The sequence below is a fragment of the Prionailurus bengalensis genome, chromosome A1 (genome assembly GCF_016509475.1).
Source record: "Prionailurus bengalensis isolate Pbe53 chromosome A1, Fcat_Pben_1.1_paternal_pri, whole genome shotgun sequence".
Taxonomy (NCBI): domain Eukaryota; kingdom Metazoa; phylum Chordata; class Mammalia; order Carnivora; family Felidae; genus Prionailurus; species Prionailurus bengalensis.
The window spans coordinates 5,931,067-5,943,182 of record NC_057343.1 but is presented as its reverse complement, the minus strand read 5'-3'; the positions used below and the strand labels follow the sequence as shown (position 1 = coordinate 5,943,182).

The window sequence follows — 12,116 nt, the reverse complement described above, 5'->3', positions numbered from 1 at the left end:
ACTGATTTATGTAACCCTCCTCTTCCTTATGTTCCCAGCAAGTCGTCTGTTGCTCCCACACACCGGGAAGAAATCTGGGCAGTTGCAATTGGCCTCTGGCACTTGAGAGACTGTACAAGTATTACTATGCAATTATTTTTCAATCAAACCGATGTATTTTATATTTTAGTTTTAGTTTTAGTCTGGAAGTCATAAGTGGGAAAAGAGTAAGGAATTCATAGGATAAGAAAAAGAACAGGTAAGTTTGCCTTTCCCAGGTTATGTGAGATGGGTGGCAAGGTCAGGGAGTGCGGTGGCCTCAAGCTGACCGGTTTCTTCATGTTATTAGGTGAATCATCAGCTGAATGCTGGTCTCCAGCATGTACACAGTGCCTGGCAAACAGACAGCGTTTATTTTTTAATTTTATTTATTTATTTTGATTATTTTTATTTTTTTATTTAAAAATTTTTTAATGTCTATTTATTATTGAGAGACCGAGAGACACAGAGCGTGAGCAGGGGAGGGGTAGAGAGAGGGGGAGACATAGAATCCGAGGCAGACTCCAGACTCCAAGCTGTCAGCACAGAGCCCGACGCGGGGCTTTAATTCACAGACTGTGAGATCATGACCTGAGCCGAAGTTGGTCACTCAACCAACTGAGCCACCAGGGCGCCCCCATTTTGATTATTTTTAATATAACTTCTTGTCAAATTGGTTTCCATACAACACCCAGTGCACATCCCAACAGGTACCCTCCTCAATGCCCATCACCCACTTTCCCCTCCCCCCCAACCCCCATCAACCCTCAGTTTGTTCTCAGTATATAAGAGTCTCTTATGGTTTGCCTCTTTCTCTCTTTTTCCCCCCTTCTCCTCCCCCATGGTCTTCTGTTAAGTTTCTCAAGATCCACATATGAGTGAAACATATGATATCTGTCTTTCTCTGCCTGACTCATTTCACTTAGCATCACACTCTCCAGTCCATCCATATTGCTACAAAAGGCCATATTTCATTCTTTCTCATTGCCAATTAGTATTCCATTGTGTACATAAACCACATCTTCTTTATCCATTTGTCAGTTGATAGACATTTAGGCTCTTTCCATAATGTGGCTATTGTTGAAAGTGCTGCTATAAACATTGGGGTACACGTGCCCCTATGCATCAGTACTCCTGTATCCCTTGGGTAAATTCCTAGCAGTGCTATTTATGGGGCTTAGGGTAGTTCTGTTTTTAATTTTTTGAGGAACCTCCACACTGTCTTCCAGAGTGGCTGCACCAGTTTGCATTCCCACCAACAGTGCAAGAGGGTTCCTGTTTCTCCACATCCTCTCCAGCATCTATAGTCTCTTGATTTGTTCATTTTAGCCACTCTGGCGTGAGGTGGTATCTCAGTGTGGTTTTGATTTGTATTTCCCTGATGAGGAATGACGTTGAGCATCTTTTCATGTGCCATCTGGATGTCTTCTTTGGAAAAGTGTCTATTCATGTTTTCTGCCCATTTCTTCATTGGATTATTTGTTTTTTGGGTGTGGAGTTTGGTGAGTTCTTTACAGATTTTGGATACTAGCCCTTTGTCTGATATGTCATTTGCAAATATCTTTTCCCATTCCATCGGTCGCCTTTTAGTTTTGTTGATTGTTCCCTTTGCAGTGCAGAAGCTTTTTTTATATTGATGAGGTCCCAGTAGTTCATTTTTGCTTTTATTTCCCTTGCCTTTGGAGATGTGTCGAGTAAGAAATTGCTGCAGCTGAGGTCAAAGAGGTTTTATCCTGCTTTCTCCCCTAGGGTATTGATGGTTTCCTGTCTGACATTCAGGTCCTTCATCCATTTTGAGTTTATTTTTGTGTATGGTGTAAGAAAGTGGTCTAGTTTCATTTTTCTGCATGTTGCTCTCCAGTTCTCCCAGCACCATTTGCTAAAGAGATTGTCTTTTTTCCATTGGATACTCTTTCCTGCTTTGTCAAAGATTAGTTGGCCATACATTTGTGGGTCCAATTCTGGGTTCTCTATTCCATTGGTCTATGTGTCTGTTTCTGTGCCACTACCATACTGTCTTGAGGATTACAGCTTTGTAGTAGAGGCTAAAGTCTGGGATTATGATGCCTCCCACTTTGGTTTTCTTCTTCGATACTACTTTGGCTATTCAGGGTCTTTTGTAGTTCCATTAAAGTTTTAGGATTGTTCTAGCTTTGAGAAGAGTGCCGGTGCAGTTTTAATTGGGATTGCATTGAATGTGAGATTGCTTTGACATTTTAACAATATTTATTCTTTCAATCCATGAGCATGGAGAGTTTTTCCATTCCTTTGTGTCTTCTTCAGTTTCCTTCATAAGTTTTCTATAGTTTTCAGCATACAGATCTTTTACATCTTTTTTTTTTTTTTTTTAGCTACAAGAGTGTCTAATATTCTGCCTGGTGACTTGTGTTAATTTCCACAGTTCCAGCTGATGTTATGTTAATTAGTTATATGGCTACTCTCTATGGACTTTTTGGTAACTACTGGAACATAACACCAAAGATGTGTCAGGGTCAACTAGTTCTGTGAAATTGGTTCTTATAGATAATTCCATGCACATTGCTATGACTCTACTTGTTTTCAGTTATAGGGAGGGATTTTCTGATATTCCTAGCTCTTGTGGCCAGTAGCACTTCTTTTCTTCTTGAATATTTTTCCTTAGGACATTCATAAAATTTAAATTTGTTTCCTGTTGGGTAAGAGTAAGAGAGACAATCTCCACATTTGTATCAATAGTCAGTAAGTACATCATAACTTAGTAACTGCTAATTAATTTTCGTGTTGCCAGTATCACTCAATTGGTAAAATATGAATCTGACATATTGGCTGATTGAATTAGACTTGATTCTGAGGTTCTCTGGCCTCAAATTCCTTTGAATAATTCCTTTTTTTTAATACAACATCTTTATTGAGCTATAATTCACATACCATACAATTCCTCCATTTAAAGCATACAATCTACAGTTTTTAGTATATTCAGCTGCATAATATCTACATTCAATAGAATTGTGCAACCATCACCATAATGAACACAATATTTTACACATCCTTCTCAATCCCCATATCTGTTAGTATTCACTCTCTGGTACCCTCCTACTCTCTTGCCCAGCCCCATGCAGGCATTAATTTCCTTTAGTCTGTATAGATTCACCTCTTCTGGATATTTCATATAAATGGAATCATAAATATTAGTGACTTGCTTCTCTCATTTAGCTTAATGTTTTTAGGATTTATCCATATTGTAGCACGTACCAGTATCTCATTCATTTTCAGTGCCAAATAGTATTCCATTGTGTAGGTATACAATTGTTTATCCATTCTTCTGTCCAAGGACATCTGGATTGTTTCCACTTGGCTGTTGTGAATAATGCTTCTGTATGCACTCATGGAAGTTTTCATGTGGGCATTCTTTATTTCCTGAATATACCTGAGAATGAAATTGCTGGGTCATATGGCAACTCCATGTAACCATTTGAGAAGCTGCCAGACTAGTTTTCCAAAGTGGCTGCACCATTCTCCATTCCTACCACCGTGTATGAGGGTTCCAATTTTTTCACATCCTTGCCAACACTTGTTACTATCTATAACTTGGTATGGCCACCCTACTGGGTACGAAGTGGTTATCTCACTGTGATTTTAGTTTACACTTCTTTAATGATGTTGAACATCTTTTCATGTGTTTTTTGATTATTTGTGTATCTTCTCTGGAGAAATGTCTATTCAAATCCTAATTTCCTAATTATAATACGTTAGATACTATTCTCACCTTCTAAATGTTAACTCTCACAATAATTCTCTGAGTCATTTTCCCCCTACTTTGCCAGTTATAGATGAAGAAATGAAGGCATGGAAATTTAAGTAATGTGCTTCTGATCATTTGTAGATCGTAACTTGTAGTAATTTGTAGAGTTAAGACATGGATCCATGAGTCTATGCTTTTAACTATCATGCTACACTGCCTCATACTGTAACAAACTAGGGACAAACAGACCAATGGAAGAGACAAGAAAAAAGTATGTGTATGTACAGGTATGGGACATAATAAGTAGAATGCGTATCTTTTGTCAAAATTTGCCCAATTTATCCCGTCTTAAAATTTTTTTTTATCTTAACTAATAATAAAAAATATCTCTTTGAAAAAAACGTCTAGGAATTTCTGCTGCTTGGTGCCACAGCCATTGAAGATCACCTTCAAGCACGTGTTCCAGAAACGATAACAACTTTACTGAACGCAAACATAAAAATATGGGTCCTGACAGGAGATAAACAAGAAACTGCAATTAACATAGGTAATAGATACAAAGGTTTTAAAAATCTGGTTGAACAGGTATTCTAAATATATCCTAGTATCAAGAATGAATGAGCTGCCTTCAAGTAATTGTTTTATATGTCTTTGGGGAAAATGGAGTGCAGTGGAACCTTGCCGTCGCATGGCAAAAAATTTAAACAAACCAAGCAAAGCCAACTGTTGTGTCTCCTTCACATTGTTGAAATAGACACTGCAGAATGCTGGCATGAGTAGTATGTAGTTTCTAGTTCCTTTCCTTGGAAACCTGAAGTTATGGCATATTTTCTCTATAATGTGTATACCTATCTTTGTATTATATATGTTTATTCATAAATATTTTGATTATTAGAATATTCAGCTGTTTTTTCCCCAAGCTCCAATGTCACTTTTTTTGGCCCTTTTCCCCCTTTTTACTGTATGATTGTGTCTTAGGGTTGAGGTGTGCAGAATAGGAGTTGAAAAATTAACTGTTAGCTGTGCATATTCAAATTTCAGTGGTGACAAGGAATTGAAATTATTATGTTTTTGGGGCGCCTGGGTGGCGCAGTCGGTTAAGCGTCCGACTTCAGCCAGGTCACGATCTCGCGGTCCGTGAGTTCGAGCCCCGCGTCGGGCTCTGGGCTGATGGCTCAGAGCCTGGAGCCTGTTTCCAATTCTGTGTCTCCCTCTCTCTCTGCCCCTCTCCCGTTCGTGCTCTGTCTCTCTCTGTCCCAAAAATAAATAAACGTTGAAAAAAAAAATTAAAAAAAAAAAAGAAATTATTATGTTTTTTTTCATAATCATCATGGCATCCAGCTCTGTTTAGATGAACATATATGATAAAATGAGTCTGTGTGCACCAGACACCCTTCACTTGTTGTCTCCACTCATTTGTTTACTCTGCATTCGTTCATTTAATGAATATTGGACACTTACTAGATATGAGGACACTCTAGGAGCTGGGAATGAAAACTTGAGTAATACTCTCTTTCTTCATGAAACTTATATACAAGTAGAGAAGATAAAATTAATAAGTAAATCACTGCATATTATATTACAATCAGTGCTAAGAATAAAAACAAAGAAAGGCATAGCAAGAGGTAGAGAAGGTAATTAAATAGAACGCCTGTTAAGGAGGTGACTTTCGAAGCAGAGACCCAGATGGAAAGAAGGAGCAAGCTTCGGGAAGGTCCCTGGGATGAGTGTTCCAGGCCAGGAGTATGGTGAGCGCCGTGGCCCTGGTACGGGCGTGTGTGTGCTCGAGGAACAGTCGAGAGGCTGGTGTGGTTGGAGGACAGGGAGCAAAGCAGAGAAGACAGGACATGAGAATCTGCTGTAAGAAATGTGTACCCTTTCAAGCAGGAGAGTAATATGGTCTCATTTGCATTTCAACAATATCTGTTGGCTGCCGTGTGGAGGCTGGGCCGAATCAAGTCAGGAGATCAGGTAGTGAGCCTTTGCGGACGTCTAGACAAGAGACGGTGGCGACTTGCACTAGGGTGTGATGGGAAGGGGAGGAGGGACCAAATTCGGGGTTCATCTGGTAGGCTGATCCGTCAGCCCTCACTGATGAGGGTGCAGTGGGCACAGAGGAGTCTTTCAAAGAGTTTTGCTGCGAAGGGGAGCAGAGAAATAGGGTGTAGCTGGAAGAGAACGCAGAGTCAGTGAAGGGTTGGTTATTTTTGAAGGATCGATTTTAACATCTCTAAACATCAGCTTCTTCTTGTCTGTAAAATGGGGATAATGATAATATTTTTAACCTCATCGGGCTCTTGTGAGGATGCCTTGAGGTCGTCTCTGTGAAGACCTTAGCTCGAGGTGCAGCATTCACCAGTCCTTCACGAATGCTAGATATTCATGTAATTATTAAGGACTCAGAGGACGATGTCGTCACTCATTTATCCACCTGGCAAATATCTGAGGACACACTATGCATATGCTCTCCTTTGGCCAGCTCTCCCGTATTTTGGCTTCAGTGTGACTTGCTATGTTTCTTGATAACCATGACCTCAGTGACCACAGTAACTCAGTGTGTATCCTGTGAAGGGGCTCAGCTGACCCAGCACCACAAAGGAGAATGACTGCTCTCTTCCTATCTTCCTAAAGTGCACCCTATCCTTCTTTACAAACCCGCAACCTGAGGACTGTTTGTTTCTCCTAAGCCTTCAACTGCCTCCTCAGCTCAGGACTGAAACCCTACCTAGATGAGACACAGCCATTGTTATTAGTAGCGGAATTTTTATCCTTACTGAATGAAACTTATTTTTGTTAGAAGTCTGTAATTCATTTGAAGGATTCTTTGCTCAGAATAATGGATTCTTAGAAAACCGCCATATTGAATTGCATCCATTCAAAAAAAAAATGTACAGTAACTCTGGTGGACTTGAAGGAAGAAAGGAAACAAACTCTCTAATTTCTTAAAGCAGGGCTTGCAAACATCTGGAAGAGTCAGGCAGGACAAGAGTGAGGGGCAGTACACACGTGTCGGAGGAGGAAGTCCACAGGGGGAACACTGGCCCCCCAGGGACAGTGTAGTCTTGCCTTTTGGAAATGAGAGTCCGCTGTTGGCACAGGTTTTTTGTTTTTAAAAGATGATTCAGAATTCTGTATTTTGATGCGGAATATCTTGATACGTAGATGTGGGCTCAAATGTATAAAATTCTGTAAGGGCAAAGCAAAACATGTCTGTTGCCTGAATGCAGCCTACAGTCCCCTGACACCTTTTGAGTACTGGGTCCCAGAGTGAATTTTATTGTCCTCCCTTAGAGGCTACGCCTGCAGAGACCAGCTAAAAATGGAGTCAGTGAGCTTTGATATAAACCGAAGAGCATGCTGATATAATTTGTTTTCTTAGAGGCTTTCTGGGCCATTTTCTTTTCCAAGAAATGCAACAGCCTTTGGTTAGAGAGCTCTCACCTTACTTTCATGAGTTTGAATGGCTGGGGATTAGATTCAAAAAGAAGACTGAGCTGTGTCTGAGAGCTGGCATCTTTGTATCTTTCAAAGATAATCTAGAGCATAGTGGTTTAAAATCACAGACTTCGGAGTTACAAGGACCACGTTTTGAGCCTGAATCTTCTGCCTTTGCATTTACAAGCTTGTGCTTTTGTGGGCTTTTCTAATCCTCAATTTCCTCATTAACAAAATGGAGATAACCATGATACCTCTGGTGATGAGATGCACATGTACGGTTCTTTCTGAAATACTGGGTACAGTGAGGGCTTTAAAAATGTTGGCCGCTGCCTTTGTGAATGTTGTGGCAGTTCTAATCACTGCCATCTCTCACAGAGCTCAAGTTGGCTAATGCTGTGCACTTAAAAGACTAAACAGTCTTGTTACTGGTTACAAACAAAATTGGATCAAGGACTTGGCAGGAGGTTTACTTACTGACATACGTTCAGGAATCAGTATGTCAGGATCGGGTTTGAGGACTCCTGTCACGTTTGTTGTCTGTTTTCTAAGACTACTAGTTCTATTAACTTCTGAAAGCTTGCTTCCTTCCTTCCTTCCTTCCTTTTTCTTTCTTTCTCTTTCTTTCTTTCTTTCTTTCTTTCTTTCTTTCTTTCTTTCTTTCTTTCTTTCTTTCTCTCTTTCTCTTTCTCTTTCTTTAATGTTTATTTATTTTTGAGAGAGAGACAGAGACAGAGTGTGAGCGGGGAAGGGGCGGGGAGACAGGCAGACACAGAATCCAAAGCAGGCTCCAGGTTCTGAGCTGTCAGCACAGAGCCCGACATGGGGCTCAAACCCATGAACTGTGAGATCGTGACCTGAGGCGAAGTCGGATGCTTAACCGACTGAGCCACCCAGGCGCCCCTGAAAGCTTTCTGATAACACAGTTCAACACAATCTGCTACTTCTCAACCTCAGCAGCATTTATACTATTATATTTGGCTTACCAGTATGTTGTTTTTCTTCCTCTTTTGTGTTAACTTTGATTCCTTAGGTTTTAAGAGGCTTATAATACATACCTGTTGTAAATCTTCCTTTGCACCCAATATGATGCTGGGTACGAGTAAGCCATCAGTGCCTGCGTACTGATTTAAATTTTCATGATATATGGAGACTTTTAATTTTATTTATTTTTTTATTTCAGACACTTTTTGCTTCAAGTTTTTATTTAAATTCTAGTTAGTTAAAATATAGTGTTGTATTGGTTTCAGGAGTAGAATTTAGTGGCTCATCACTTAATATATAACACCCAGTGCTCATTCCAAGTGTCCTCCTTAATACCCATCACCCGGTAAGCCCACCCCCTCCCACCTCCCCTCTGGCAACCTTCAGTTTGTTCTCTCTCATTAAGAGCCTCTTATGGTTTGCCTCCCTCTCTCTTTTTCCCTCCTTCCCCTACTTCATGTTTTGTTTCTTAAATTCCACTATGAGTGAGATCATATGGTAGTTGTCTCTGACTTGTTTTGTTTAGCATAATACACTCTAGCTCCATCCATGTCATTGTAAATGGCAAGATTTCACTCTTTTTGATGGCTGAGTAATATTTCATTATGTGTGTGTGTATACATACATATATGTGTGTGTGTGTGTGTCTCACCTCTTCTTTATCTGTTCATCCATCCATTTGATGGGCTTTTGGGCTTTTTCCATTTGGCTATTGTTGATAATGCTGCTGTAAACATTGGAGTGCATGTGTCTCTTTGAATTGGTATTTTTGTATCCTTTGTGTAAATATCTAGTAGTGTCATTGTTGGGTTGTAGGGTAGTTCTATTTTTAACTTTTTGAGGAACCTCTCTATATGGAGACTTTTTAGCCTTTGTTCATATAGAGCCGGCAGCAGCAACAGCTTCAGGACAGATGAAGTTTCTTCTTGGGGGCAGCACTGGAACCCACAGGTAGAGGCTGGCTTGTCTGTGTCTGGCACAAATATTAATTCTCCAACCCGCATGCTGGTACAGAAACTGACAGCATTAGGCAGTTAACTTTGTCAGTAACTTATTACAAAGTAAAAGTGGAAACATGAACATTGCAATAAAATTTATCAGGAAATCTTGGGGCGCCTGAAATCAGTCATTTAAGTGTCTGACTTCAGCTCAGGTCATGATCTCATGGTTCCTGGGATCAAGCCCCACATTGGGCTCTCTGCTGTCAGTGCAGAGCCTGCTTCGGATCATCGGTCCTCTCTCTCTGCCCCTTTCCTGCTCCCCCTATTTTTCTCTGAAATATAAGTGAACATTTAAAAAATGTATCAGGAATCTTTAGAATTCTTAGAAAAGTTTAGAAACTCTGGTTTTGAAAACTGCTGTAGCAATGCAAAGCGAATATCCACAGGCTTCAAAACAGAAATTAAAGATCATTGCATTCTTTAGGGAAAAAAAAAACACGATTTACACAGGAAGCATCAGATGAACCAATAACTGATGAGGAAGATCATTTAAGAATGATTATCTCCTGGGGGGCCTGGGTGGTTCAGTCAGTTAGGCATCTGATTCTTGATTTTGACTCAGGTCATGATCTCACGGTTCACGGGCCCGAGCCCCACGTCAGGCCCTGCACTGGCAGCATGGAACCTGCTTGGGATTCTCTCTCTCTCTCTGCCCCTCCCCCACTTATGCTCTCTTTCTCTCAAAAATAAACTTAAAAAAATTTTTTTAAAGTGGTATTGTATAAATTTATCTTTAAACGTTTTCAATGTTTATTTTTGAGACAGAGACAGAGAGAGAGAGAAAACATGGAGCAGTGGAGGGGCAGAGAGAAGGGAGACACAGAGTCCAAAGTAGACTCCAGGCTTTAAGCTGCCAGCACACAGCCCGATGCAGGGCTCGAACCACGAGAACTGTGAGATCATGACCTGGGCGGAATTCGGATGTTTAACCAACTGAGACACCCAGGTGCCCCCTGAGGTGTATACTTTGATCATCACGTTGAATGCTTTGAGCATTGGGTGGGTTTATTTCTTTTAACCACACCTAGGATTTTATTAGTACAGTAGGAACAATATGTTGACATAGTGGCTTGATACAACAGAACTTGGATTCTTCAGGCGTGGAATTGATACCCAGTATGAACTGAATCTCATGTCACAGAGAGATAATAAAAATCCACAGGCATTTAAAGGTACAGATTTAGCCATTAGTTATATGCTGTTTCCCAGCCATTTCTACTTAAATTGCTGATTAAGATAAAAATGAAGCGATGTTTCAATTTTTTCCCTCCACAATCCCTTGCTCAGTGTTTGTGATAAGCCTCTAGACTTTGAACTAGTCGTAAGACAGTATGGTGAATAGAGAACATAAGTAGATTTTTCATTAAAAACAGGAACTTGTGGAAGGCAATCTGTGACCTCTTTCTTTGTCACTTTGTAGCATATTCCTGTAAACTGTTATCAACTAAAATGCCTTGTATTCGATTGAATTCAAACTCACTCGAGGTAAGTGACTTTAAAAATTCTATTTAATACGAGTATACCCAATTTGTTACTTGAGTGTTCCCCAACACCTTAAAATCTACATAAGTTGTCTTGAACTCCCACTCAAGTCCACTGGAACATTACCTCTGGTTCTGACTTCTTTCTTTATTTTTTTCTTTTTTAAAGATTTTTCTTTACATTTTTTTTATTTTTGAGAGACGGGGAGAGAGCACAAAGGGAGGGGCAGAGAGCCACAGAATCCGAAGGAGGCTCCAAGCTCCAAGCTGTCAGCACAGAGCCCAACGCGGGGCTTAAACAAACCATGAGACCATGACCTGAGCCGAAGTCGGACGCTCAACCGACTGAGCCACACAGGCACCCCTCTGGTTCCCACTTCTTGCCTCATTCTTAGGCTAGTCCTTCATCACCCTGTTCCCAGCACCATACCAAACCCAGCACTCAGATACTTGATTTTAAAAATGAAAAAAAAAAAAAAAGAAAAATATGTGCATATAGCAGTCTATACCAGAATTTTGAGTAGATACCTGGCATTTACATTGCAAGAATGAAAGGATTTTGGAATCCAATACTGAACATCCTTGCCCTTAAAAATTAAATGGCTACAGCCATTTATTTTCTGTTAATTTGTTTTCACTGTATAATTTTCATACTCACTTTAAAGAATTTTAAATAGATTTCATCTATTACATTTCATTCTTTTTTTTAAATGTAGTTCTGAGTTTCTGACACATATCATTATTATTCTCCATGAAAAAACTTTAAAAATATTTCTACTGGGCAGATCAGCTGGTGATGAATTTCCTGGTTTTGTGTGAGAAAGTATTTCTCTTTCACATTTGAAGGACAATTACACTGGATATAGAATTCTAGGTTGGTATTTCTTGTTCTTTCAGTACTTCCTTCTCAACTGTTAGTTTCTGATGAGAAGCCTGCTATTTCTTACTTTATTCTTCCCTTCTGGCTTCTTTCAGCATTTCTTCTTTGCCTTTGATTTTGTGGTTTGAGTGTGATATGCCTAGGTATAGATTTTTTTTTTTTTTTTTATCATGCTTGGTGTTTTCTAAGCTTCCTGGGTCTATGGTTATGTGTTTGCCGTTAGTTTGGGAACATTTTTAGTCATTAGTACTTAAAATTCTCTTTGTTTTGTTCTCTTACTCTTCTCCTTCTGGAATTCCAGTTGACTGTATGTTGTGAGATCTTTTAAATTGTCCCACAGTTCTTGAATATTCCATTTGGGATTTTTTTTCTAATTCTTTTTACTGTTTGTATTTCAGTTTGGGAAATTTCTGTTGACATAATTCAAGCTCATTAATTTTTAGACTGTGTCCAGTCTATTGTTGGGCTCAATAAGGGCAATCTTCTGTTACAGTGTTTTTTATTTCTAGCATTTCATTTTTATTCTTTGTTTCCATCACTCTGCTTATCTTCCCCATATATTGTCTATTTTTCCATTACAGTCCCTAACATGTTAA

General features: G+C 39.6%; 1 protein-coding gene across 1 annotated transcript in view; it reads left to right on the top strand.

The window, feature by feature from the left end:
- Nucleotides 1–12,116, top strand: part of LOC122480745 (phospholipid-transporting ATPase IB-like) — a 182,842-nt gene that overhangs the window by 54,393 nt on the left and 116,333 nt on the right. Inside the window, exons 20-21 of the mRNA XM_043575520.1 lie at nt 4,148–4,286; nt 10,580–10,644. Coding sequence (XP_043431455.1) covers nt 4,148–4,286; nt 10,580–10,644 — 204 coding nt within the window. The remainder of the gene's footprint in view (nt 1–4,147; nt 4,287–10,579; nt 10,645–12,116) is intronic.